Consider the following 26,816-nt stretch of genomic DNA (forward strand, 5'->3'; position numbering starts at 1 on the left):
TTGAGCATCCTTTATTTAAAATATATGGGACCAGAAATATTTTGGATTTATTAAAAAATTGGTAACAATCCCCAAGTTATGAACAAGATTCTGTAGGTTTGTTCTTTAGCTGAATTTGTTTGCAAGTCAGAACAGGTATATTTTTTAATTGTAACTATAACCACACACACACACACAAACACTTTGGATAATATAGGGCAGGGTTAACACTCCTGTGGTGTTTGTTTTGTGCCCCTGACTGTGCCCCTGTTCAGATTTCACTTCACTTTCTGTCCCTGTGATAATTGGATTTTGAAAAATTTGGCTTTTTGTGGAAACAAGGATTGGTGTTAACGCTTCAGTGAAGATACCTTTCCCCCCTAACAAGTCTTTCAGGAGTGAATTTCCCTTCAAAGGAGTAGATTTCTCTCACTTCCTGTTGTCTCACCCCTGTTCTTAACTAAGTCTCGTTCGTAAGTCAGATTTCTCTAACTAGGAAACTGCTTGTACTTGTATTTGCATATTCTTACATAATGTTACATCCTGTAGATTGAACTGAAACCTAAACAAGGAATTCATTTATATTTCATATACTTTTCATAAACTTAGCTTGGAAGTATGTTGTTGTTGTTGTTCTTGTTGTTGTTGTTGCTGTTGTTGTATCCTGCTTTTATCTCTCAACCAAGACACAACATTTTTAATGATTTTGAGCATGAAATAAAGTTTGCAGACATCAGTGATTCCCAAACATTTTTTGACCAGGGACCACTTTGACCAGAGACCACTCTCCAACATTAGTACCAAAAGGGTTACAAATCAGTTTTTGGTCAACTTGGTTATTTGGGGTGCTGATTCAGAAAATTGCATTGGATAGACCACATCAGTTCTAGTTTCTGATACAGAACATATGCCATCCAGTAATCGCCATCTGCTCGCCCACAAAAAAAAACCAAATTTAATAATCTAGAGCTGATGTGGTCTATCCAATTTTCTGAATCAGCACCCCAAATAACCCCAGGAACAGGCCTAAAAAGGAAGACACTAAGGTGCCCCTGCTTCCAAGCGCTATATAGAACGGCTCCGCTCAGAAGGACGGAGGAGTCGGAGAAGCAGCAGTCAGGAGGCCTGTTATTGCGCCTTTTGTGAGTAGTCAGCTTCTCCCCTCCTGACATCCCCATTGCCTCGGCACTATAAGAGGGCTTTGTGAGACCAGTCGCTCTCGTTGCAACAGTGTAGTAACTGTGAGGCCATGAACCATATTTTAGTTCTTGGGGACCACTGGTGGTTCATGGACCACTGGTTGGGAACCACTGATGTACATTGAACTATCAGTAAGCAAAGGTGTCACTATCTCAGCCACCAATGTGGACAATTTTGGGTTTGTATATTTTTTGGAATTCTGGAAAAGAGTAATAATATATTTAACCTGTAATAATATATTCAGCTGTATTTGTGAATTACTGGTGATATGATCCTTTCATTATGGTTCTTCCACAGGATATGGTCCCTGTCATTGTTGATTACTGCCTGCTGCTTCAGCGGATGTAAGTTAAAGTCTACCAATTGAATATGCCATATATACCGCACTGGGGGAACCAATGCTGGTCCTACTATTCTAGGCTGCCCACAGCAGGTGTCTCAGAGGAAAAGTCAGATCTAACAGCTGACAGTTATGGAATACATGGCCCTAGAGAAGCCACGTTCTATATGATTAATCCGGTACCACACTGATGCATTCGCAAACTGCTTAGTTTCCAAAATGGCGAGTAACTAAATGAGATCCTGTGAAAGCCACACTGTAGAATTTGAGTCTGAACATAGAAAGTATTGTTCTCTGAGTAGTATATTTGGAAATTAAGAAATCTTAGGCCATCATTGCAGATGAAAAAGTGGCTTTAAATCCATGACAACTCGTGCTGTAATAAAATTAGTCAGTCTTCAATATGCCACTAGATTCTTCCCATATCATTTCCCTTTCTATATTAGCATTTAATTATGGTTATAGTTAGCTCAATAATTTATTCTGTCTCTGTAACCTATCTGCTAATCACTTCTTGCCTCCCTTCTAGGGACCTATTGTTTAGTCAAATGTATGACAAGATGGCAGAAAACTCTGTGGCGAAGGGTGTCTTCTTGGAGTGCCTTGAACCTTACATTATAAGCGATAAGTTGGTGGGCATGACAGCTCAAATTATGAAGGATTTGCTGCTGCACTTTCAAGATAAGAATTTAATGGCAAACATGGAGGCTTGCATTGTGCATATGGATGTTACCAGTCTAGATATACAGCAGGTAATGAATCTTTAACTACTGGCACTAATTGATTCTTCCTATTTAATTATTATTACTGTATTATTTTATTTCTTACCTGCCTCTCTTCGTGGGTTGAGTTTTATTTTGCATTGTTTTGAGTAGTTTTCTGTGCTTCCTAATACGCAAGTGTTCTGAAGGAAACAAGACTCTTGCATCACCTACAAGCAATTATCTTGCATATATAATTATCTTGATTAATTTCAGTTCTTACTGTAGAATACATTATGGTTGTTAGAGTAGCCCTGGAGGGCACTAAGCATTATCTGGATTCCAAACAGATCAAATTACCTATGAATAACATATTATTCTGCTATTATTACACTTGCAGAATTCTGTGCTATTCACAAATTATTTATTTATCGTATCAGAAGCAAACTGAGAGGACAGTTACAATGCATTTAAAAAAACCACACAAGGTAAAAACTTGACATTATACTAGATTTCCCTTGACAAGAAACTGGCCACTTGGAGTGCTTCTGGTGTTGCTGCAAGGAGGTCCTCCACTGTGCATGTGGTGGGGCTGATGCTGCATTGTAGTAAGTGGTTTGCGGTTTGTTTATCTCTAAGCTCTCATGTCATGGACTCCACTTTGTGGCCCCATTTCTTAAAGTTGGCTGTGCATCTCGTGGTGCCAGAACGCAGTCAGTTCAATGCCTTCCAAGTCACCCAGTCTTCTCTGTGCCCAGGGGGGAAATTCTCATCTGATTGTGTTCCATGTTTTAGCCTTCCACTTTTGGACTCTGAGGTGTTCCTGCGAGCATCTGTGTAGATTACAGGAAGCTGTTTCATGATTTAAGGTGTTGGCTTGCTGGCTGATATCCGAAAAAAGGATATTTACATTTACGTTTAACTGTTTGGGATAACCTCCAGACATGACCTGCCTCCATGCCTTGGGAGTAATGCTTGAATGGAGCCTAAGGATATAGAATCCAATGCATGGAGGACTGACTCGTAGATTGCCTTAAACATACTCAAACTGGTTCAAATTCAGTCCAGCCAAGATGAACATTTTAGAATCCTAGCAATGGAGGAGGTTTTGTAGACAGTCTTGTCCAATCCCCTACTTAGTACAGAAGGTAAAGCAGCCTCAAGAGATTGTTTTCTAGCTCTTGTTTGAAACTGTCTAGTGAGAAATAGTGAGAAATTGAAGACTTTCTCAACATTTTGGTTTGCTAAAGAATATAGGGGCAAGATCAGTCAAGCATTCAGGCATGCTAAGTGGAAATGGCAGATATTATACTTAGTAGGGGTGGCATACTCCTTCAGTCTAAAAGCTCTTCATTACCTCCAAAGAACCATATATAGTTGGACTTAGACATTTTAAATTAAGACTCTTCCCATGTGAGTGTCCCTGATTGTTCTCTGAGGCCCCTTCTATATAATTATCTGCTTTGATAATCTGGATTATATGGCAGTGTAGAAGGGGTCTGAGACCTTTTCTATAGTTCTCCTTCTCTCAAATATCTGCTGGCTCTTGTGTTGTGCCATCTGTGAAGCCCCCTCTCCAGCCTAGTTTGCCTGGTTTGGAGCCTTGTGTCCTTCCCATGCCGCTGTAGATGTGTCTTTTTGTCTATGGCAGTGGTTCTCAACCTGGGGTCCCCAGATGTTTTTGGCCTTCAACTCCCAGAAATCCTAACAGCTGGTAAACTTGCTGGGATTTCTGGGAGTTGTAGGCCAAAAACATCTGGGGACCCCAGGTTGAAAACCACTGACCAATTTTCTGTCCCTAGAAGAGACCTTGGGGTCACAAAAGGATGCCAAGGTCCACATATGCAAAGTCCTGGCTTCAGTCATTTAATATGTCATCTGAATTCATTTTAGTACTACTGTACTTGCATTTTGGGATACTGTATCTTTGCTTTCCCCCACTTCAGTCTTACTTGCTCTGTAAACAAAACATGCCATTCTTTTTGTTTCTTGGAGGCCTTGAACATTTCTGATCTGGAAAGAATATAAATATTTTAGATAAAATAACTATTTTTGACTAAAAGTGTCATGTTCTTCTGAAACATCAAAGTGTTAAAGAAAGCTCTGTGTATTAACAAAGTCTTGTAACTAAACATTGTGACATGAGGACACTGAATCATTCAGTTATGCCTTTTAAAATGCTCCCTCTCAGAAGCAAGATAGATTTAAGAAGTATTTAGAAGGGCTGTTGTTACACGAAACAGGGAGAACACGATGGCGGAGACATTTTTGTCAGGTTGGAAGTATGTTAAAAATCATACTGAATGTATCAGAATATAGGTTGAAGCAGAACATAAAACCGATAATGGTCATTATCCCCCTCCCAGTTACATAAAAGTACTCTAATTTAACTTATCTTTGCAGTGATGGGGGCTAGAGTCTTTTTAAAAAGTAGGCTTTAAATAATCCTATGATCTGTGCAAAAAGATTAAGTATGATTTACAAATTATCTATTGTTGGACTAAGAAAAAAAATTCAGCTCCGTGTATATTATTCCCAAGTTAAGATCAGTAGAGTATGCAATCAGAAAACATGATGGTCTTCACAGTTTTTAACAAATGTTTAAGTCCCAAGCTTTTTTGTTGTTCTTAGGTTGTCCTCATGTGTTGGGAAAACCATTTGTATGATGCCATGATCTATGTCTACAACAGTGGAATGAATGATTTTATTACTCCAATGGAGGTAAGGAAGTGTGAAGCCATAGGCTAACTATTTTGTGTGCCAATCATTACTTTAGAACCAGAACTGTATTCAAATAACACCAGATTTACCATTCATATGGAGCCCACGACTGCACAGGTGTTATCTAGCCCTGATTGATTCATGTCTGGAATCAATCAGTCTCTGTTTTCTACAGAGAACTACACAGAGCAACCATTTTCTACACAGAGAAGCTATTGAAATCCACAAGCAATATGGACATTTTCAAAAGAAAGGAGGAAACTATCAAAATGAACAAAATCTGGCTACCAGTATTTAAAAAAACCCTCTAAAATCAGGACAGTAAATAAAGAACAACACTCAGAAAACAAAGGAATTCTAGACATGAATCAATCAGGATCGGCTAACACTTCCCAACGAAGGATTGCCCCAGGCAGGAAGCAGCCAGGCTTTGAAGCTGCAAGGCCATTCAATGCAAGGTGGCCAATTGGAACATTCACACTTGCCCCAAGCAGACAAGAGTTCTTTCTCCCACTCTGGACATTTCACAGATATATAAACCCCACTTGCCTAGTTTCCAACAGACCTCAAGAACCTCGAAGGATGCCTGATATAGATGTGGGTGAAACATCAGGAGATAATGCTTCTGGAACATGGTCATACAGCCCTGAAAACTCACAGCAACCCAATGATTCCGGCCATGAAAGCTTTTGACAATATGATGTTTTAGATACTTAAAACTTCTGTATTTGTCAGTTTGCAAGCGCTTAAAGTCTAGGATTGACACCAATTTAATAAGGATGTTAGCAACTTCAGCTGCTCACAGTATAGCTTAAAATGATGAATATGTTTCAGGAAAAAATGGACAATAATTTTGTTAACAACTAGAAACCATTTTCTTATGCAGAATAGAATGTAAATCACTTTGTAAAGTTATCATTAGTGATGAGGATATGTGAGCAACTTATATACATTTTTTTCTTAAAAGGTCTTAAGTATGTGAAGTTTTATGATGACACTACCCACAAAACATCACATAGTGAACTAGTCTTTTGTTACTCTGTAGAAGTCTCAATTTTATTATGGTTTTGGGTTCTTGAACACCTTTCCTCCTTATTACTAGGAAGAAGTAATGAGTCATCTGGGCTAAATTCTCTTTATTTGAGCCTCTGGATCAAAGCTTCCTCACTTTTAATTAAAATAGAACACATGCATTCTCAGTTCTGGTTGCATGATCAAATCTTGTTATATGCACCCAAAAAAATACAATATCCCATTGAGATTTCTTTTCTCCACAAAGTAAGAGGTCCTTGGAAAAACTTCAGTCACGGTTAACTTTGTTCTTTCTCATCAGTTGCAAATTATTTTAAACTGTGTGGGTACAGATGCAAGTTACTTCTCTGCTGAGAACTATTGTCAGACTATTAAAAAGATGATATCTGTATGACTCAGCTGAAAGCTGCCACTGTGAGCAGCATAGGCGACAAGGTCAACTTTTAACTTGATATTTAAGACTTGGTTTGAGGGAGAGTCATGTAAAAATAGCAACACATCCATAATGCCAACTACCAGCTTCTAATTGGATTGACATTTTGTTAGACATAAAAGTGTTTTATCTCATCAAAGAAGAAAATCATCACTTCTTGTCTTGGTGGAAAATAAGAATATCTTTTTCATGTGGTGATGCCATTTAAGTAGTCACTAATTATCCTTTTCATTTAGTTTAGAGATGGGGTGCATATTGCTTTCCAGATATTGTTGGTCTGTAGTTCGTATCAATCCTAGTCAGCAGTGTTGATGGAGAGGGATGATGAGAATTGAAGTCTAGTAGCTTCTAGTATGTTAACTTTTCATGTTTCACCCACACCTTCCATTTTGTTACAGAAATTATTCAAAGTCATTGCCCATCCACTCAGTGCTGGAAAGTCCCTCTCAGGTATGGTATACAAGAGTTTAATGTAAGCCGCTTTGAGTCTCCATATGAGAGAAAAAGCAGAGCATAAATAAACATAGATGATGATAAGGTGTATTTGATGTACTATTTGTTGAGATGTTTTCCTGTTATGCAGATATTTTGAGTACTTTTGGGAAAGGTTGTTTAGTCTGTGAAATCTTTCCTAGTTTCTATGTCACCCTATACTCACTATTAATTGTTTTGTTCCATCTGAGACACCTGGTTCACTTGTGGTAATCTTTCTTAGTGAAAACGCTTTGCATGTGTCTAGGATCTAGGTCATATGTAGAGTGATGCTATACTGCTTTTCTCTACCTTACTACTGTTAGGCAAGTGGTGAATTGAAAATCCTGGAAAACCATTGTCAGTTCTTCTGAAGTAGATGGACCAATGGTCTGCATATGGCAGTTTCCTATATTCTGTCTCAAGCAAAAGGAAATTGGATTTTTTTCTCTTTTTTTCTCAGATATTTTGTAGAAAACAGGATTGTATTTTTGGTGTCTAAGCCCTGTGAGCAGATACAATGTGATTTCTGTTTTATATAGCATCTGCTCCTCACTAATGGCACAGTAATTAGTAGCACTCGGTGTTTAGCATTGCAGCCTCACTTGAAATGTAGGTATTTTTCATGAACTTAAGTATTCAGGATTTGAATAAAATCAGTCTGTTAAGTTGGGAACAAGGTGGAATTGAGAGGGTGCCATACTATTATTGTAAGTAAATCTGTGTTAATGCCTAAATGGGATCATTCATAAAAGATGTACAGAAAAATATTGCTCTTATAGTAGATCTGACTGTTCATTACACCAGATAATTACAACATTTTTCCCTTTCTTTTTTTTTTTTTTAGATGAGCAAGTAATTATGGGCAACAAGCTTCTTGTCTATATAAGGTATGCTACTACCCCAGGACTTCCCCAATAGTAATTATTTTACTAGAAGTGTTCTTGCCCAGACTGTAATATGCTTCTTCTAAGCCGTGTCCATCCATCTTAAGTCCTACCACTAAGTGTGTATAACAGGCAACCAGAGAAGAAACCCTATATTGTACACTATATTCAAATACTAGAGTCCTTGACATGATAATGTATTATACATGTACCAGTATTGCTGCAGAGTTTAGTTTTGAGTCTCTTCTCCAGAGTGGGTTGAGTGGGCCAAAGTGTGGGCAGTGATTCCCTTGTTTATTCAGTATCTGCAGCATGAATGTTTTAACTTACACTAGCAAGCAAAACTGAGGTAGATAGACCATTGGTTTGCTAAGCTTTCTGTGTTTCCTGTGGAAGAACTAGTATAGTCTGTGAGAGGGGTCGGTGGTATAGGACTCTGTTTCACTTCTTTCTGCCTACGCCCTTACCACTTCTGTGTCCTTTATTGGGTAAAATACACCAGCGCTACTGTAAGCAGCTATAGAATCTCTGTAGCAGCTATAGAATCCCTGGAAGAATAATGACCTAGGTCAGTTTTTTAAAGTTGGAGCATAAGATTTCGGTCCCAGATGACTTACTTTGCGTAGCTATAATTAATTTTAATTTGCTTGATGGCAATCTATGATTCATGTAATTCAGCAGTTGTCTAATATATTAGTGGAAAGTTATATTTCTGTGTAGTGATCAGTAGATCTTTGTCGAATCACTTTTTTTTGAGGCGGGGGGTAGAGGAGCTTTCATTAATAATATTTGTTTCTTACACAACTTTCACAATAGATTAAAATACAACAATAAGTAGATACATAACATAGGGAACACAGCCCCATTCAGGACTGGTTGACACACCTCCAACTTCAGGTTAGGACCCTTAATAGTAGGTATGTCAGTCTTCTCTGTAATCATACTCAGTTTTTCCTCATTCAATCCATTATCTCTTCCAGATATTCGCTCACTGTCCTTGGCTGAAGCTATATTTGCTTCTTAGTAATTTCATGTAGATGTTAAACAGCACTGGGGATAGAGTGGCACTTTTAGTATGTCATCTAATAGCTCCTTTATTTATGGAGTAGCTATCTCAACCACCTCCATCTGGAGCCTATCCAAGACATAGGACCAGAAGCTTGGTGTCTCCAGTTTCCAAACCCCTTAAATATTCCCGAAAGATCAAATGCCACTGAGAGATCAAAAATCACCAGCCAGGACACACTCCGCCTGTTTATGCTCTAGTAAAAATCATCCACCACCAAGACCATCATAATTGTCTCTATTCTGTATTCTGCTCTGAAACTGATTTTAAATGAGTCTAGAATAAAATATATGAATTATCCAATATGCCTGGAACTGGAAGATCAACTCAATCAGCCTACCCCCACCCCGTCCCACCCCTCCCCAAATGAAAGAACATTAATTACTGGTGTTAAAATTCAGATGGTTTCTCCTTGAGAGATGGGTCAATTACATTGCTTTGAAATCTGTGTCCCCTTGCACAGCCAGCCAAAAATGAAAGGGATTATGGGTTCAGGTTGTCCTCCTTACTCATCCTAGCAGTTGGAGCCCCCAGATGGCGTAGTGGGCTAAGTGACTTGAAGGTTGGGTTGCTGACCTGAAAGCTGCCAGGTTCGAATCCCACCTGGGGAGAGTGTGGATGAGCTCCCTCTATCAGCTCCAGCTCCATGTGGGGACATGAGAGAAGCCTCCCACAAGGATGGTAAAAACATCAAAACATCCGGGCGTCCCCTGGGCAACGTCCTTGCAGACGGCCAATTCTCTCACTCCAGAAGCAACTCCGGTTGCTCCTGACACGAAAAAATAAAATAAATCCTAGCTGTTTGTCCACATCTATGTTACTTACCAGCTGAAAATGATTTAGTGTAATCCTGCTTGGAGTTGCTGGACAACAGAGTTATTAGTGCCTGTTGTAACGATGGCATCTAAGTCAGTTCTTATCTGAGAGATTTTATCTGTAAGATTATTGTTAAGGGCATCAAAGCAAATGTCAGAAGGCTACACAACTGGATTTGGAGGAAAGGTGCCTGAGTTAGATCCCTCACACTCCTTTAACGCACAGCTAAATATGAATTCACAGATGCAATGAGTGCAGAGAAGGCTTTTTCTACTGCATGTATTGCCACCTTATATGAACAAAGATGTTATCTATGTTGTGCCATGTCAGATGTAAGTCAAGATTTTTCCACCAGTTGATGTACTTACTGCTCCAGCTCTCTGATGTCTCCTGTTTACCAAGAAAACCTAATTAGTGATAGATCGGAAAGGATGCTCGGGACCTGTTGTGTGTCTTGATACCATCTACTGACAAGGGCTTTGGCAGGATCATTCATGATACTAGCCATAAAAGTATCCAAGGATTTTAAGGGTGGACTACCACCCCTGCAGGGACAGATCATAGTAGTGATGTTGACACCAACCAGAAAATGATCTGTCCATGATTTCTCAGAGGTATTAATCACCTCCACCCACAGATCCATCTGCTCAGAGCTGAAAGCAGTAATACCCAGATGTCATATCCCTGACATCCCTTACAAAACTGGTAATGAAGGTAGCAGTTCATAAAAAAAATGGAAGTTGACCCTTCTGTATTTTTAGCACTGTGCACAAAAAGCTGTACATCACATTGAGTAGAATATAGAGTGACAGGACATGGTCAGTAAGATCCTAATAATACTAGGCTATTTTTACTCAAAGATTTCATCTGAGCAGTATACAAGGTACACTTTTGGGCCTGCAGCCAGCAAACTGCTTCTCAGCTTCAAGTCTCAAATCTCTGTGAGTGTTAACTTGATCAAATAATTCTGTTTCACTAAGTATTTGTGTTTCTTTACGCTTCCTATGCCAAAATGGTAGAGTTGCTTGTGTCTCCATCTTATACTGAAGTCTTATTTGTTTGTGCAATTCTAGTTTGCAAGTGCATTGTTTTATCAAAGCAGTGCATGTTAAATTTCATGCAATATAGATAATGGGAAAAATATCTGGATTTTATGGAATACTCCATGTGGATACAAAATCTGTGGATTCCTCTATCCAATCATATATAGTGAGGTAGTAAAATGGTGGCCCTTATATAAAATGGTAAAATCAAGGTGTGCTTTTTTTGGATTTAAAAAAATATTTTCAAGTCATGGATGGATAAATCTATCCAGAAGCACTACAGAAGGAGTGCTTATAAATATTCAAAATGGTGACTATAAATGTATCAAGTGTTCCGGAGACCCCAGTGGCGCAATGGGTTAAACTCTTGTGCCGAGAGGACTGCTGACTTGAAAGTTAATAATAATAATAATAATAATCATCATCATCATCATCATCATCATCATTTTATTTTTGAACCCTGCCTCCATCTCCCCGAAGGGATTCAGGGCGGCTAACATGGGGCCAAGCCCAAGCAATTACAATAAAACAAAAGAAAATACATACAAGACACACAACAACATATCCAGTAAAAAGGTTGGGTTGCTCTCCTGAAAGTTGCCGGTTCGAATTTGGGGAGAACGCAGATGAGCTCCCCATGTGGGGACACGAGAGAAGCCTTCCACAAGGATGGTAAAACGTCAAACACCTGGGCGTCCCCTGGGCAACATCCTTACAGATGGCCAATTCTCTCACACCAGAAGTTACTTGCAGTTTCTCAAGTTGCTCCTGATACAAAAAAAAAATCAAGTGTTCCTTACAGTACAATATCTTAACTTTTATTTCTTTTTCCTTACAGTTGCTGTTTAGCAGGCCGAGCTTATCCACTGGGCAATATTTCTGAAAATTTGGTACCTTTGGTTAAAAATCAGGTGGGTTTTTACCAGAGAAAAATGCCTTTTTTTAAAAAAGTGGTCTTTGTTCATGCAGATGTATTTGATAAGGTGTAAATATACTTCCAAAAGCGTAATTTGCTATTGGTGTCCCCCCTTTTTTTACTGTTTTTTAACCGTAATTACTCACTTTGGCCAGCAATAACTCAAGACAATAAATCAAGATATTTCTATTTGCTTTTGAATTCATATTTGGATGTCTGTACAAGCACAAGAATCCCTGTAGAAAATAGGATACAAAAAAGGAAAAAAGCAAATAAAGATGCAACAGGGTAGTTTAATCTTTTGTGTCCCATTTGTGTCTTGCTCTTTAAGATTCACAGAAATAAAACACATTATTGGTGACCGATTATTCTGTCCCGGACACTTATTTCTCTGTAGAACATAACAATAATAGGAATGATGAGTCTCCTGTAATTAGCAGTTGCTTTGCAGATATTTGATAAGAAATTGCTATCGTCTGGGGTAAAAGTAGGTTTTTGCTCATCTTCCACACAAAATTATAATTGCCCCAGAGCTTTTTCTTCCCTCACTGCCTTTTAATTGAGAAATAGTCATCTTAGGAATTTAATACATTCTTTATCTGGTTTTATTCATTTTGGATAGCTGTACAGGCTAACAGCTATGTTAATTTTTTAATGCTTATCAAGGATTTACTTAAAATTTTATTTATATAGTGTTCTCAGTGTACATGATCCATGGCAAAGGAATGTAAGAAAAATAGGTATTTGATCAAAAGAGTTTCATTTCAAACTTATATACAAGGAGGAAGATACACACAGAAGGTCAAGAAGTGATATTTCGGGTGGCATGGAGAGTCAATAGTGGGAAGGAGAGAAACATGTATTTGCACACATTTGGGTTTCATTTCATTGAGAGATGAGGAATATAGTAAGACCCTCATACCAGCAAGCATTCTGTTCCCTGCTGGACTGGAGTTACATGAAACTGGAAATAGGACTGAACACCATTAAACTATTTCACTTTTGATTCTAGCATTCCATAGACATGCATTGGATTAACTTGAGATTCCTACACAGGTATCCTTGATATCTTAGAATGTGGTCCTTGTATTCTACACAATGGACAGAACAAATCTTAATACAGTAGAGTCTCACTTATCCAAGCTAAACAGGCCGGCAGGAGCTTGGATAAGTGAATATCTTGGATAATAAGGAGGGATTAAGGAAAAGCCTATTAAACATCAAATTAGATTATGATTTTACAAATTAAGCACCAAAACATCATGTTATACAACAAATTTGGCAGAAAAAGTAGTTCAATACGTAGTAATGTTACGTTGTAATTACTGTATTTATGAATTTAGCTCCAAAATATCACGATATATTGAAAACATTGACTACAAAAATGGCTTGGATAATCCAGAGGCTTGGATAAGCGAGGCTTGGATAAGTGAGACTCTACTGTATTGTCAATATGCACATTATACTGGAGTTTCCTCACAGGTCTGACATGTTCTTTTGCTATTTATTTATTTACTTATTGTATTTATATACAGCTTTTTTCACCCCTGGGGGGGGGGGGTCTCAAAGTGGTTTAAAACATAATAATGGCAAAATTCAATGCCTAACATATGTGTAAAACCAAATAGTATATACAAAACATATAACTATGTATTAAAACCAATAAGACCATTAAACATGGAATATAAACAACATTTGGACATTAGGACAAGAATTAAAACACCTAAACATTAAAATCACATGATTCAAAATCATAGACCGGGGCTGTTCCAATTGTTAATTGCACATATTCCCTATTTATTTCTTGCACTGCATTACTTTACTGCCCAAAAGCTTGGTCACACAGCCATGTTTTTGTCTTCTTTCTGAAGGCCAAGAGGGAGGGCGCTGTTCTAATCTCTCTGGCTAGCAATTAGCCATCTATTCACTATATTTCTAAACTCCATCCACTGCTTTAAATTCTACATACATACATATATGCTTTCTCCGTGTCTGAATAAACTGATTTAATGTATAATAATAGATTTATTTTGAAAAGTAAACAAGAATGCAAATGTACTGTTTCCCTTTGTTTGAATTCATTATTTAGGAAACCTGTGGAGATAATCCTTCCCAAATGCCAATGAGCAATAATAAATGTCAATAATTGTGAAAGTGGATGTAAGGAACCCTGGGAAATAGTAAACTCTGAAATCCTTTGCCTGGTGCTAGATATTGAACGTGTATCAGGAAACTAGCTTCAAATATGGTGGATAGTATTTATATGATAGAAAATACTATTGAAAATGTATTTTCTGTTTTTGAAAATGTTTCTCTGAACTGGTGAGCCTTGAATAGTTTTCAAGAATTCAAGCACTGACTTAGTGATGTGTGTGTTAATATTTCACTGCAGGTTTTTGAATTCCTTATCCGGTTGCATTCAGCCGAAGCACCTGTGGAGGAAGAAGTTTACCCTTATGTTCGCACACTGTTGCACTTTGATACTCGGGAATTCCTTAATGTTCTTGCACTGGTAAGTGGCAACACCATTTCTAAAGAGATATTTGGGAGGAAATTGTTTCATCTGTACTATTGAAGTTTGATAATTTGGATAATAATCCTGAGAGTCATCTTCTAGCAAACCAAATTCTGAAATGACCAGTATGGAGGAAAGCCAGATATGTAACATGGTAAAATAAAATTGATTATACAAGGTTGTTTATAGGAACAGAACATAATTGGAACATATAAAGAGAGCTTACACATACCACTTGGCTGATGGTGCCACAAACTTACATAATGTTTTGATGTGTTTGTTTCTAACACCAAGGGGCTTTGGTAAGTTTTCTAGGCAGAAAGTTCACTTCTTTGTCAGATGGCAAGAACTAACATTTCTCCTGCTAGGCTTCTGCTTAGCTCTTGAAGTTGTTATTAGAAGCATAGGCAAAGAGACGAATTATCCTGCCCATCAGAAAGGATCCCCAATTAATGAGGGTGGAGGAAAGGCTTCTAGTGAGACAACCAGAATCAGTCCTACCACAGGAAAAGTGTTAGTCTGTATGCTAAGTGAATTCACTTCTGACTCTTCACCATTTTAGTCCCATTCTACATACATATAGACATCTAGGGTATGCGCAGCTGGCATAAAAACTGTGAATTGTCCTGTCTTTTCATTACCCTTCTAACCTGCTCAAAATGCTACAGAGAGAGATGAATAACCTTACAAAACAAAAAAGAATAAATGGAAAAGGAGGGAACCCTGAAAACTGGGCCAAAGCATCTTCTGTGAGAAAGCCTTAAATGTTTCCCTCTAGTTTCCCAGTTGCTGCTGTGTATATCTGGATACAACACATTATATGGGTGTGGTCCCATTGAAAATGAATCTATTCTCAATTTGTCCAATATATTTTTTGGTAATTTTAATAACTCAGTACTCTTAATTTTGCTACTGCACTGTCCTCTCCAGTGGTAATTTTTCAAACCACTCAAAGCTCAAAAGTCTTTTGTAATGCTGGAAATCCTCCCCAAAGAAGGTGGATTTGGGACCTCTTGTAGCAAAATCCATCAGCGCTGAAATGTAAATATTAAAACGGATCACACTCATTTTTACTCTTTATATTTTATTTCAAACAGTCTTCTAATTAAGTTTACATCAGATAATCCTAGCTATCAGACTAGATCGTGTTGCTGGCATTCTGTCCAATATTATGGTTTCCTTTGTTTGTTTTATTTATTTACCACATTTATATCCTGCCCTTCTCACCCTGCAGGGGAATCAGAGTGGCCTCACAAAAAGGCATAATTTGATGCCACATAACATACATACAATAAGGTAAACAAATACATTAAAACTAACAAGTTAAAAACATCTCAACATTAAAATAAAAAAGTCAACTAGTTAAAACCACATAATCCAAAATTGTAATCCGTAGCCATCCCAGTTGTCATTGCGCCTTTATTTCTTGCTGGGAATTGTTTGTATGCCAGTGTGTCCTTTAGCATGTGATAAAATAAAACAACCATGCAGTTGCTGTTTCTGAAAGCCAGAGGCTGCCCTGACATTATATACAACAACAGAGAACCAGAAAAAGGAATCCTCTTGTTTCCATTTTCCTCTTGCAATATATTCAAGCAAAATAAAAAAATGCATAAAAGAGACTTAGAATTAGAAATCTTCAAGGTAGAGGGACAGAAGATGTGCCTTCAGCTATTGTCAAATTATTTTGATGTACAGTCATCTTTTATTTCATTACCCTTTGATAGTAAATGTTTTCACATTATAAATGCTCATACCAAGAGAACTAGTTTGGTGTAGTAGTTTGAATATTGGACCACAAGTCTGGAGACCAGGGTTTAGATACTGGTTCAGCCATGGAAACTCTCTGTGTAACCTTGGGAAAGTCACATTCTCTCAACCTTAGGAAGGCAAAGGCAAGCCCCTCTGAAAACATTCCTTGCCAAGAAAACCCTGTGATAGATTTAGAGCAGTGGTTCTCAACCTGTAGGTCCCCAGATGTTTTGGCCTACAACTCCCAGAAATCCCAGCCAGTTTACCAGCTGTTAGGATTTCTGGAGTTGAAGACCAAAACATCTAGAGACCCACAGGTTGAAAACCACTGATTTAGAGTCTATCAGTCAAAGTCGTAGAGTCAGCGGAAGTCAGAAATGACTTGTAGGCCCATATACATCACAATATTTATACCAGATTACTCATCATGAGCATTGTTGCTTATCTACTATGACCATTTTACTACCAAATCCAAAAATATGGTTGGGCCTCCTACATTTGCAGACTTTTGAGGGTTTGATAATTTAACAATTTAGTTAATATACTTTCTCTGGGGATCTCTAGATTCTATAGCCTCCCTCTATGGTCAACTTCGTGCTAGAGAACTTAGAGATTCCTAGAGATGTGTTTCCTTGCTGTTCATTTATTCAGTTTTACCACTTTTCTGGAGGTCTTGCACCCTTAACCCCAGTGAACAGGGAAACATTGTACTACAAACCTTGATCCCTCTGCTGCCTTGAATGTAGTGGATTTCTGCCTGATTTGTTATGACGTTCTTGGTTTTCTATGACTTTTCACTTTTGTGGACACAGTTTCTGTCTGCAAAACAACAGTTGTGCTCATTCATCTCCACTTCCCACTTTTGGTCTTCTACCCTCCACTTTCCCTCAAGGCTGGCTCCCCCAGCGAGCCAGGATTTTGAGCCATAGTTTCAGATCTTATTAATTTGGGCTTGTTTGGAAGCTATTTAATTGGAGAATCCACTAAAGATGTCACAGCAATCTGTTGTTAATTCTTTCCTCGCTAACACAAAAAGTGGAGTGGGAGCAAAATGGTTGCATGTAAGAGACCAAAGTTTGTGTATATCCTGATTTACTAAGCCAAGGCTTGACCATCTGAACACATCTACTCTGTTTAATATAGGAAGTGTGTAAAACAAGGCGATGATACAGTTTAGATTTTTTCTTTCATATTTCCCATTATAAGGGGATAAAAGTCTGAAGTATTTCTATTTCTCCCCAATAACATTCTTTAAATAAAGACATTTGAAGACTTTAAGAATGACAAGCAAGCTGTGGAGTATCAGCAGAGAATTGTGGACATCCTACTCAAGGTAAGTTTCCCTTTTTTCTTTCTGGACTGTGTATATGTATTTTGTTTAGTGCAGTCACAGGTTTAAGGAGAAACATGCCAAGAGGAAAGCACATTAAACAAACTCTTGTCATGACAACCTCTCATTTGGAAATCTCTATTCTTATTGTGAAAGACCATGCAGATCTAGAATAGGTCTCTACAGTCACTGACGGACCCGCCACCAAGGCTCTACCCTTGGAAGACAATCCTACTCGGCCACAAATGATCTCCTGTGATGATGCAAATATTTCTTCTGTTTACTAAGGAAACCAATTAGTGATTGATCGGAAAGAATGCTTGGGAACAATTGTGTGTCTTGATCCCATCTACTGACAAGGGCTTTGGCGGGATCATTCATGATACTGACCATAAAAGTATCCAAGGATTTTAAGGGTGGACTACCACCCCTGCAGGGACATATTGTAGCACCAACCAGAAAATGATATTTCCATGTTTTCTCATAGGTATTAATCACCTCCACCCACAGATCCATCTACTCAGAGCTGAAAGCGATTATACCCAGATGTCATATCCCTGGCATCCTTTACAATTTTGGTCAAATATATTTTAGTTTCTTTTTTCAAATATTTCCTTTTTCAAAATCTTCTTCATAAATGAGAACGAATGAAGCCAACTTATTTTGCTTTATCAAATGTGTGGTGCCAGATAGGTAGACTCAATTTTGGACATTATCCATGTGAAATGTGTGAAGAAGAACATCTATCAATATAAAGGTGATAGACAGATGATGGATGTAGTAAACAGGAGAGTTGGGAACTGAGTTCACTTTTGTGTATGGTATTAGATTGCTTCTTAAATAATGGTTTTATCTGCTGGAAAGACAGATAAATAGTTTGATCAAAAAGACAGAAAAATGACTTTTGTAGTAAGTGCTGACTAGATCGCTGCATACTAAATTATGTGTTTTGCTGATATCTGTGTGCAGTTGAAAGACTCTGAGCAAAAGTATTATCTTTCTATGGATAAAAGCTCCTAGTCTTTGTCTTCTGCTAGACAAAGAAAAAATAAAGAAACAAGGCAGAAGATTTTGTAAATGAAAAGTGTCAAGAAAGAATGGTTTCCCAGTGAGTTATTATTATTTAAAACTAGAGTTCATTCCATAACCAGACTGGATAATTGTTCACAACTTCATAGATCATTGTTTGTGAAGCTTCTAACAGTCAGTTGAACCCGAACATACCTTTGGATCCTTCATCACCTTTTGATACAATTACGCATTCTTTGTTTCTACATTGCTCTTAAATGTTTAGCAGCACATTCACATGTAACTCACAGATCATTTTTTTCAAGCTTGTGTCAGTGGGCCTGTTGCTTACGAGTGTCATCTTTGAGAGTGGGTTTTCCAAAGCTCACGTCTCTTAATTTAAGGTAAAGGTAAAGCTTTCCCCCTGACATTAAGTCTAGTCATATCCAACTCTGGGGATTGATGCTCATCTCCATTTCTAAGAGCCGGCATTGTCTGTAGACACCTCCTAGGTCATGAGGCCAGCATGACTGCATGGAGCACTGTTACCTTCCCGCCATAGCGGTACCTATTGATCTATTCACATTTGCATGTTTCCAAACTGCTAGGTTGATAGAAGCTGGGGTTAACAGAGGGAGCTCATTCCACTCCCCAGATTCAAGTCACCGACCTTTCAGTCAGCAAGTTCAGCAGCTCAGTGGTTTTACTCGTTGTGCCACCGGGGGCTTCACTTTTTTTAAACCTTTTTTTGGGCTTGCAATATAATAATACATTAAGGATATAAAGCTTTATCTTTTAGTTCTTTCTTTCCTGGTAGCATTAATCCCATATTCCATCCAACTGGCATCTGCTTTTTATTCTTACCAGTATGCAGAAGACAGTTTTTATTGCCGTTCCCGTATACCTTTATATATATGCCTTTCCTTTCAGTTAATCCTCAAACATTCTCCATAGGTTAAAGGGTTGAGCTTTTGCTCTTTCTCTTTCTGCTTCAGTTCACTTTTTGTTCTACCTGTCAGTTCTCTCTCTTCACTATTTCTAAAATTTTGTCTATTGACCATGTTCTTGTGTATTTAGATCCAGATTCAGTATAGTGTAGATTACTGTAACGAGCAAAAATACAGTTTTCCCTTTTCTGTTTGTTTTGGTTTTGTGTGTGACTTAATTATGTCATAATGGTATATGTTGAATTTTAATAGCTTTATTTTTTAAACTTTCATTTATTCTTTTAACGTCTCTATGTTAACCAGTGGTTCCCAACCTTTTTTTGACTAGGGACCATTTTGACCAGGGACCACGTTGACCAGGAACCACTCTACAACATTAGTATGAATCAGTTTTTGGTCAACTTTAGATTCCATTTGGTTATTTGGGATGCTGATTCAGAAAATTGCATTGGATAGCCCACATCAGCTCTAGGTTCTGATACAGAACATATGCCATCCAGCAGTGCTATCCAGTAGTGGTTTTCGCCCACAGAAAACTAGATTTAATAATCTAGAGCTGATGTGGTCTATCCCAAGCAATTTTCTGAATCAGCACCCCAAAAAACCCCAGGAACAGGCCTAAAAATGAAGACACCAAGGCACCCCCGCTTTCAGGTGCCACATGGAATGGCTCTACTCGGGGAGGGAGGAGGAGGAGGAGGAGAAGCAGCAGTCAAGAGGCTTGTTGTCATGCCTTTCATGGGTAGTCAGCCTCTCCCTGCCCGACATCCCCGTTGCCTCAACACTATAAGAGAGTTTCGCAAGACCAATTGCTCTCGTTGCAATGATGTAGTAACAGTGAGGCTGCGGGCCATGTTTTAGTTCTTGGGGACCACTGGTGGCCCACGAACCACAGGTTGGCAACCACTGATGTAAATTATCATTTTCTCTCTAAACTGTAGAGTATGTACCATTGAAATAAATGGAAATTAATTCTGAATTGCTAAATGTGAAATTGAACTGCTAACATTGGCTATAATCATATTCTGAATATTGCTTCTCACTATGGTTTATGAAACCATGTTTACATGTTCCTTCCTTTTCCTTTTCCTTTTCCTTTGGAAGGGATGAAGGAAAGACAAGTGAAATATGCACGGTTATGCTACATTTCCATGACGTTATAAGCCATGGTTTGTAAGATATATTCACTTCCTTGTGCTTTTTCTATAACATTCCTGCATCCTCTTTTGTGGCCTCTGATGTGTGACATTTCCTTTTAATTGTTCAGTAAGACTTTCTTTTAAAAAATACATAAACCTCTTTTGTTGTCTTGATTTTGACTCTGCGATGTCCCACTTGTGTTTTTGTCCCCCTTTATTTATTTCCTATTCTTTTAAAGGTTTTATTATGTCATTAGATGAAAAGGCAACAGTAGATATACAAAAATAGGTGAAGAAAAACCCACAAAATGCCACAAGACTGTTTATTAATTCTGTATGAGGGGAAAAAAGTTGTCATATTTACATTCATCAGATAGATAACTAGGACAATAGATAATTTTGTTTTTTTCATTTGTTTCCTGTTTCCAAGTTAATTATTGTATTCTTCTAATGTTTGTATTTTCACTATCTGCCAGCTAATAGAGTTTTCTCTCTCTCTCCAACACCTTTTATTTCATCACTTCTAGTTAATGGGTATTTAGATAGTTGGCATCTTGGGCATTATTTCTATTTTCTGTATAGCTCTTCATGTATATTAGATGCTTTCATAAATAATAGATTGTTATTATGCTTCAGAACAATATGTGCAACTAACATTTAGAACATGCTCCCTGCTATCATAAAGTAGCGGTAAACTTTGAATGTTCCCTTGCCATTATTTTCTTAACTGATGGGCTAAGAAAGCATTTGCCAGCTGTTTGCAATTTCTTCAGTCCTTACAGAGTGGATGAAAACAATGCATTGTCAGTACTCTCTGTAACTATTGGCTATAGTGACTGCTGCTTTGCTTTTGGTGATATAGAGCACCACTTCGTAAACTGTGTGTCCTGACTCCGAATGGGGCCCTTTTAGTTCAATGTTGGAGCCCCAAAAATTTGGCCACAAATAGTTTTCTGAAATGTTTTAGACATTTACAGGCATCTATTGTCCAGTGTTTACAGTGGACTCTGCAGAAGATGATTCAACTATACAGTAGAACCTTGACTTATGAGAGTCGCAACTTACGAGCTTTTGAGTTACGAGCCTTGTTTTCACTTTGACATATGGGTAGCATTTTGAGTTAAGAGCTTCCACAAGAGTGAGCACTAGTGTGAGAGGGAGCGCTAGCACAAAAGTACAGGGCTTTAGGGCTTCAAGGGAGTCGCCTCCATGCCTTGTGCCTCCGTTCCTTGTGCTCTTGTCCGCTTTGGGAGATTGCTGTCTGTATTGCTCTTGTCTGGTTTGAGGAACTTTGAGTTAGTTGATTTTATGTACTTTTTATTCCTGGTATGTTTGACTTCATGAAGAGAGAGGGAGGGAGGCTTTAATGAGTACAGTATGAAGAAAATCATGCTTCTGCCTCTTAACTTTGTGCTTTGTGCTTCCACCATTGTGCCACAAATTTGTGCTTCTACCTTACTTATTTACTTAGGTGATTACTCATTGTCTGGGTATGATGGCCTTCCAAGTGTAGTGTCTTGGCAGTGGATATGTAGGTGACTGTAGAGCCCTACTCTTGACCCACATGTTCTTCTACAGTGAGGACATTGGTTTTCAGGTGGAAGGCGGTCCTGGTCAGGGTTGGCTTGATGCGCCTTTCTATTGGCACGTTTCTCCCTTTCACCCTCCATTTGTGCCTCTTCAAATTCCATAGCACTGTTGGTCACAGCTGACCTCCAGCTAGAGTGCTCAAGGGCCAGGGCTTCCCAGTTCTTGGTATCTATACCACAGTTTTTAAGGTTAGCTTTAAGCCCATTTTAAAATCACTTTTCCTGTCCACCAACATTAATGCTTAAGTCGCATTGACCAACCGTCTGCGCAGGGTTCCATACTTTGCACTTTAACAACACAACCGTTTGATGCTAAGGCTTCCTGCCAAATGGAACTGTAGAGGATAGTCTACTGAACAAGCCAGTACCTGCCGCATACCAGTACTGCCATCTGTTGAGGAGTTACGAAGGTGGAGGCATTACTTTTCATTCAACCCTCGTACCTTAGCTATGGAATCTGGGGTATCTTGTACTGAACTAACCCTTTTAACTGAGGACACCAAGGCTTTCTCGACAGGTGTGTCTGAGCTTATATGCTTTTTTGTCCAGTATGGTTTGATATTGTCAAGTTGAATAAGGCTTGGTGTCTCTTAAGAACAGGAGATAGCTTTGCTGACAGTTAAGGTACCTCGCTAAATGGTTTTTGGTAGGAGAAAGGCAGCCTTTCAAAAAAAAAAAAAATTAAGGGGCCTAAAGCAGTCTTTCTATTAAAGGATTGCAAGTGCATGGCATAATCCAAAGGGAGCAGGATGGGTGAAATAATTAATTTGGCAACAGAGAGGCAACTGGACAGACTAGCACCACTGATGGTTAATGTCTTTGTCATGTTGGGTAATCTTCATCTTATCTTTGCTGGACAGCAGAGAAGCAGAACTCATGATCGTGTGCTAGAAAATACAACAAAGAGAAAGGAAATGGGCAGCAAATCTGCTAAAATGGTGTGCAAAAAAAGCTTGCTTCTTGGTAGAACAGTGAAACTGACTTTTTATCAGAAATGTGAACGCCATTCTGTTTTTGTTTGTGACTCATGCAGGTTGACCTTTGCAGGTTGGCAATGACTGGATTTTCATTCATAATTGCTGTGACAGAACCTTTTCTTTTTGCTCAACCTGCCCATTTTTCTATTTCAACAAAATTTGCAAGATACATGACAAAATATTAAAACTGATCAACTCAACCAGTTGCGATAATTCTTCCAAAAGCTATTGAAAAAGATAGGTTCCATGTTTTAAGATCCACTCCCTTGATATAAGCACCAGTCTAAATAAGATAGTATCTCAATTTGATTGACCTCGTTTATGAACATGCCGTCAAAAGCTTAACATTGATTTGTGTGTGTTTGTACACATATACATGTATGCTTAGTTCTGCAAGCTTAGCAGTATCACTCAATTAGCCATTGCTGCTCAACTTTTGCTTGGCCCATGATAATTTCTTATGACAAGATACTGATAAAATATAGTCAGTCTTGCATGATTTCCCCCTTTTCCTTTCGTATTCCATATTATACAGCCCACACTATCCCTGTTACCTTTGCTCTCCTCTTCCCAGGGAGCAACTATTTCAGATTTGTGCTTTTAAAAGACAGGATGTATTGTCGAGATGTTTATTTTCTCCGTTTATCTTACCAAATGGTACTGTTGACTATTTAAAAAGCAAGTTATCCATAACATCCATCACATGATAAGGAGAATTTGCCATTTGGAAGCCTAGAATTATACTATATAGATGAAACATCTGTTGTAGCTTTTGAAATGTTTCTATTTTAAACAGTATGGCATTATTGTGTACGGAATAGGAGTCTTTTTGAAATGTAAAATGTTGCTAATCGCATGACAGTTCTGTGAAACAAATGGAACAGTAAATTCTGTATGTTTTTAGAAAGTATATTTTAAAAAAGTACACAGTTAAAGCCTGTCACAAATAGCTTGGAAATCTTGTCTACACACACACACACACACACACACAAATACACACACACACACACACACATATGTTCTTCTTTGCTGAAAGAAAATGGATTTTATTCTATTCAAACACTTCTTTTCCTTCCTCTCAACTGTTCTTTTATTTATGGCGGGTTGCTGAGTTGTTTCATAGATGGCTTCAGCAAAGCCTAATATGTTGCCCCCCTGATAAATTCAGCAGGCTGTCATTGCCTATTGCAGGACAGCATAATATGGCTACTTTTCAGTTATACAGCTGTATCTGCTGCAGATGATAAGTTTTGAGAGCTGATGTTCAAATCCAGTCTATCATGAGCTGAATATGAGTTATGAAAAATATGGGTACATGCCTCACAGCAAAACACTGCAGTGCTGAATGAGAACATATGTGTCCTACCTGAAACAACTAATGTACTCGCATCAAATGTATGGGCAATTAAAATTCAATGATAATCTTTTGAATTGTTTCGAGATGTGCATCACAAAAGTACATTTCTGAATCTTTGCTACCTTAATGCTCTCACATCAGGTGCATTTAATTTGTGTCTTACTTTTCCCTCCTTTTTCTGTTTGTTCTGATTTTTCTTTTTCTTTGTGGATTAAATTCTGTTGCTTCCCTTTTCTAGGTTATGGTGGAGAACTCTGATTTCACCCCATCACAAGTTGGATGTCTCTTTACTTTCCTTGCCCGTCAGCTTGCTAAGCCGAACAACACTCTGTTTGTGAATAGGACTTTATTTGACCAGGTAAAATGGGAAAGTGCAAGTGAAGGGATTGTTGATGTTGTTAATCACGTGCCTCCATTTGGTGATTTCATGATAGATGACAATAGAATTGCATGAATAATGCTTTCAGCCTATTTTTATTGCTTGCACGACAGTAAAATAAAGCAGAGAAAATCTGCTAGGCAATGATTTGTGATTTGTATCACTTGCCATTTATTTGTTTGTTTGTTTACAGTATTTATATTCCGCCCTTCTTACCCCAAAAGGGGACTCAGGGCAAATCACAGAAAACATACACAGCAAACATTCAATGCCATTATGCAGAGAAAGGACAGACAACAGTACAGATAGGGAGGGTGTAGGCATTTCCCATCTTCAGCATCCTGGAGGTTGTGCTTGATTCTGGCCAAGAGGGGATGCTGTCACTCCATCCTCCATGTCAAAGAGCCCTGTTCACAGACTTCCTCCTTTTTTGATCTCTGGCATTTTTCTGATATTTGTGCCATTAAAATATCTCCCCACTAAAGCAGTATCTATTTATCTACTCACAGCTGTTTTAAATCTGTTAGGTGAGCTGGGCTGAAGGTCGGGCACTCATCCCTCACCCGGGCTTTGAACTGCCAAGCTTTCAATTGGCAAGATTTATTGCAGCTGGTGGTTAACCTGTTGTGCTAAATCCATTTTGTTCTCTCTTTCCTGAATTTGCCCATTGCAAAATAAATTCTATATAATGTGAGAAGAGTTGTGTTAGAACAGACCAAATGATCTTCTAGTTTAAGATTCTGTTTCTACAGTGTCCAACCAGATATTTTAGAGCCTGTTGGATGCAGTACTACTTGTGTTCTACAATAATAGATATACAAATGCATATTGGTATTGATTGCTTTGTCCCCCATGAATTTATCCATGGGTTCTGAGGTTTAGTTGTTTAAAATGTTACAGTATTGCCAATGTAATTGGTATTTATTTCTTCACCCAGTAATGGTCAATAAGTTTCTATCTCCAATGATGGCGGGGTGTATTTTGTGAGTGCCTCAAAACGCTCTTCCAATCTTCTCCAGGTCCTTGAATTTTTGTGCAGCCCTGATGATGATTCACGGCACTCTGAGAGACAGCAGGTACGAATCCTTGGAGGAATAATTCATGCTGGGAGACTGATGCATGGTTAAGGAAAGAAGGGTCATTGCTAAGAATGACCAGGCTGTAGGACAGGAATGCCAAAAATGGCACTCAGCATAAGAAGTCAATTGCATCTGGAAAACAGCTGACAGCCCATATATCTCATGGAAGCAGATTGCTGAAAGTTTGTGCAGTTTTATGAATAATATTTTAATATTTTCAGGAGAGCGCACACTAAAAACACAAATTCAACCCAAAATAATTCCCACACAGCATCCATAATGCATGCCAGATGTGGTGAGTGCAATATAGCGATTTTTAATACTCAGCCTTATTGCTGCTAGTTCAGTGCCAATGGAGATTATTGCATCAGTAGGTTTTATCTCTTTGTTTAGAATTTCTTTCTCCATTGGTTTTGACAACTCAGCCCTTCTCTGCTGAAGTTACTGGAGGGTGGATGCTGGATTATATAGGGACAGAATAGAAATTAATGCTCGTCTCTTGCCTTAATTGTCCAGTGACAATTCAGGAAGGATGTTTGATGATATAAAATGAGAAGAGTTGGAGAGATTGAAATGAGGAAGTTAAGAGAATGGAGGGTGAGAACAATTTACTCATGAGGCAGGATGGGTGTGAATATGAACAATGGGGAAGAGATGTTTCCAAGTAGTTCGGTAAACAGCATGGATTTGATATTTGAAAACCAGTCTTAATCCACCTGTTAATCCCTTGAAGTAGAGTGTATCCATTAATTTAATAGAAATTATACAAGCATTGACTTGCCAAATTTCCACTAATTTACTGGTTCAGGTCTTATTGGGGCTAATACTTTAGTCATGCCAAGACATACAGCTTTCTTTTTCTGCATAATCTGAGACATGTTGTGAAAGTAAAAATGTGACTAGAAATGTTAGAAGATGTTTAAATGAAAACATAGATTTCAGTGATTAAAAGGTTACAGATATGAAGGGAAAGGTGTTGCAACTAAAATGAAAATAATACAGTGTTAAAGCAAAAGGACTACATTTAGTTTTTCAGTATCTGAAAAAAGTCTCTCTTGCACACACATATGTGTGTGGAGCTTGTTTCCAAAAGGTACCAAATCCAAAAAAGGAGAAAAAAAGAAACACGAGAATTACCA

At 38.2% G+C, this 26,816-nt stretch overlaps 1 protein-coding gene across 1 annotated transcript in view; it reads left to right on the forward strand.

Annotated features, from left to right (window-relative positions):
• vps8 (VPS8 subunit of CORVET complex) overlaps window positions 1-26,816 on the forward strand; it is a 146,099-nt gene that overhangs the window by 47,119 nt on the left and 72,164 nt on the right. The window contains exons 21-30 of the mRNA XM_062976463.1: window positions 1,477-1,523; window positions 2,049-2,271; window positions 4,852-4,941; window positions 6,805-6,856; window positions 7,725-7,767; window positions 11,528-11,600; window positions 13,998-14,117; window positions 17,134-17,205; window positions 24,458-24,577; window positions 25,618-25,674. Coding sequence (XP_062832533.1) covers window positions 1,477-1,523; window positions 2,049-2,271; window positions 4,852-4,941; window positions 6,805-6,856; window positions 7,725-7,767; window positions 11,528-11,600; window positions 13,998-14,117; window positions 17,134-17,205; window positions 24,458-24,577; window positions 25,618-25,674 — 897 coding nt within the window. The remainder of the gene's footprint in view (window positions 1-1,476; window positions 1,524-2,048; window positions 2,272-4,851; window positions 4,942-6,804; window positions 6,857-7,724; window positions 7,768-11,527; window positions 11,601-13,997; window positions 14,118-17,133; window positions 17,206-24,457; window positions 24,578-25,617; window positions 25,675-26,816) is intronic.

Source organism: Anolis carolinensis, chromosome 3 (genome assembly GCF_035594765.1).
Source record: "Anolis carolinensis isolate JA03-04 chromosome 3, rAnoCar3.1.pri, whole genome shotgun sequence".
In the NCBI taxonomy this organism is placed as follows: Eukaryota; Metazoa; Chordata; class Lepidosauria; order Squamata; family Dactyloidae; genus Anolis; species Anolis carolinensis.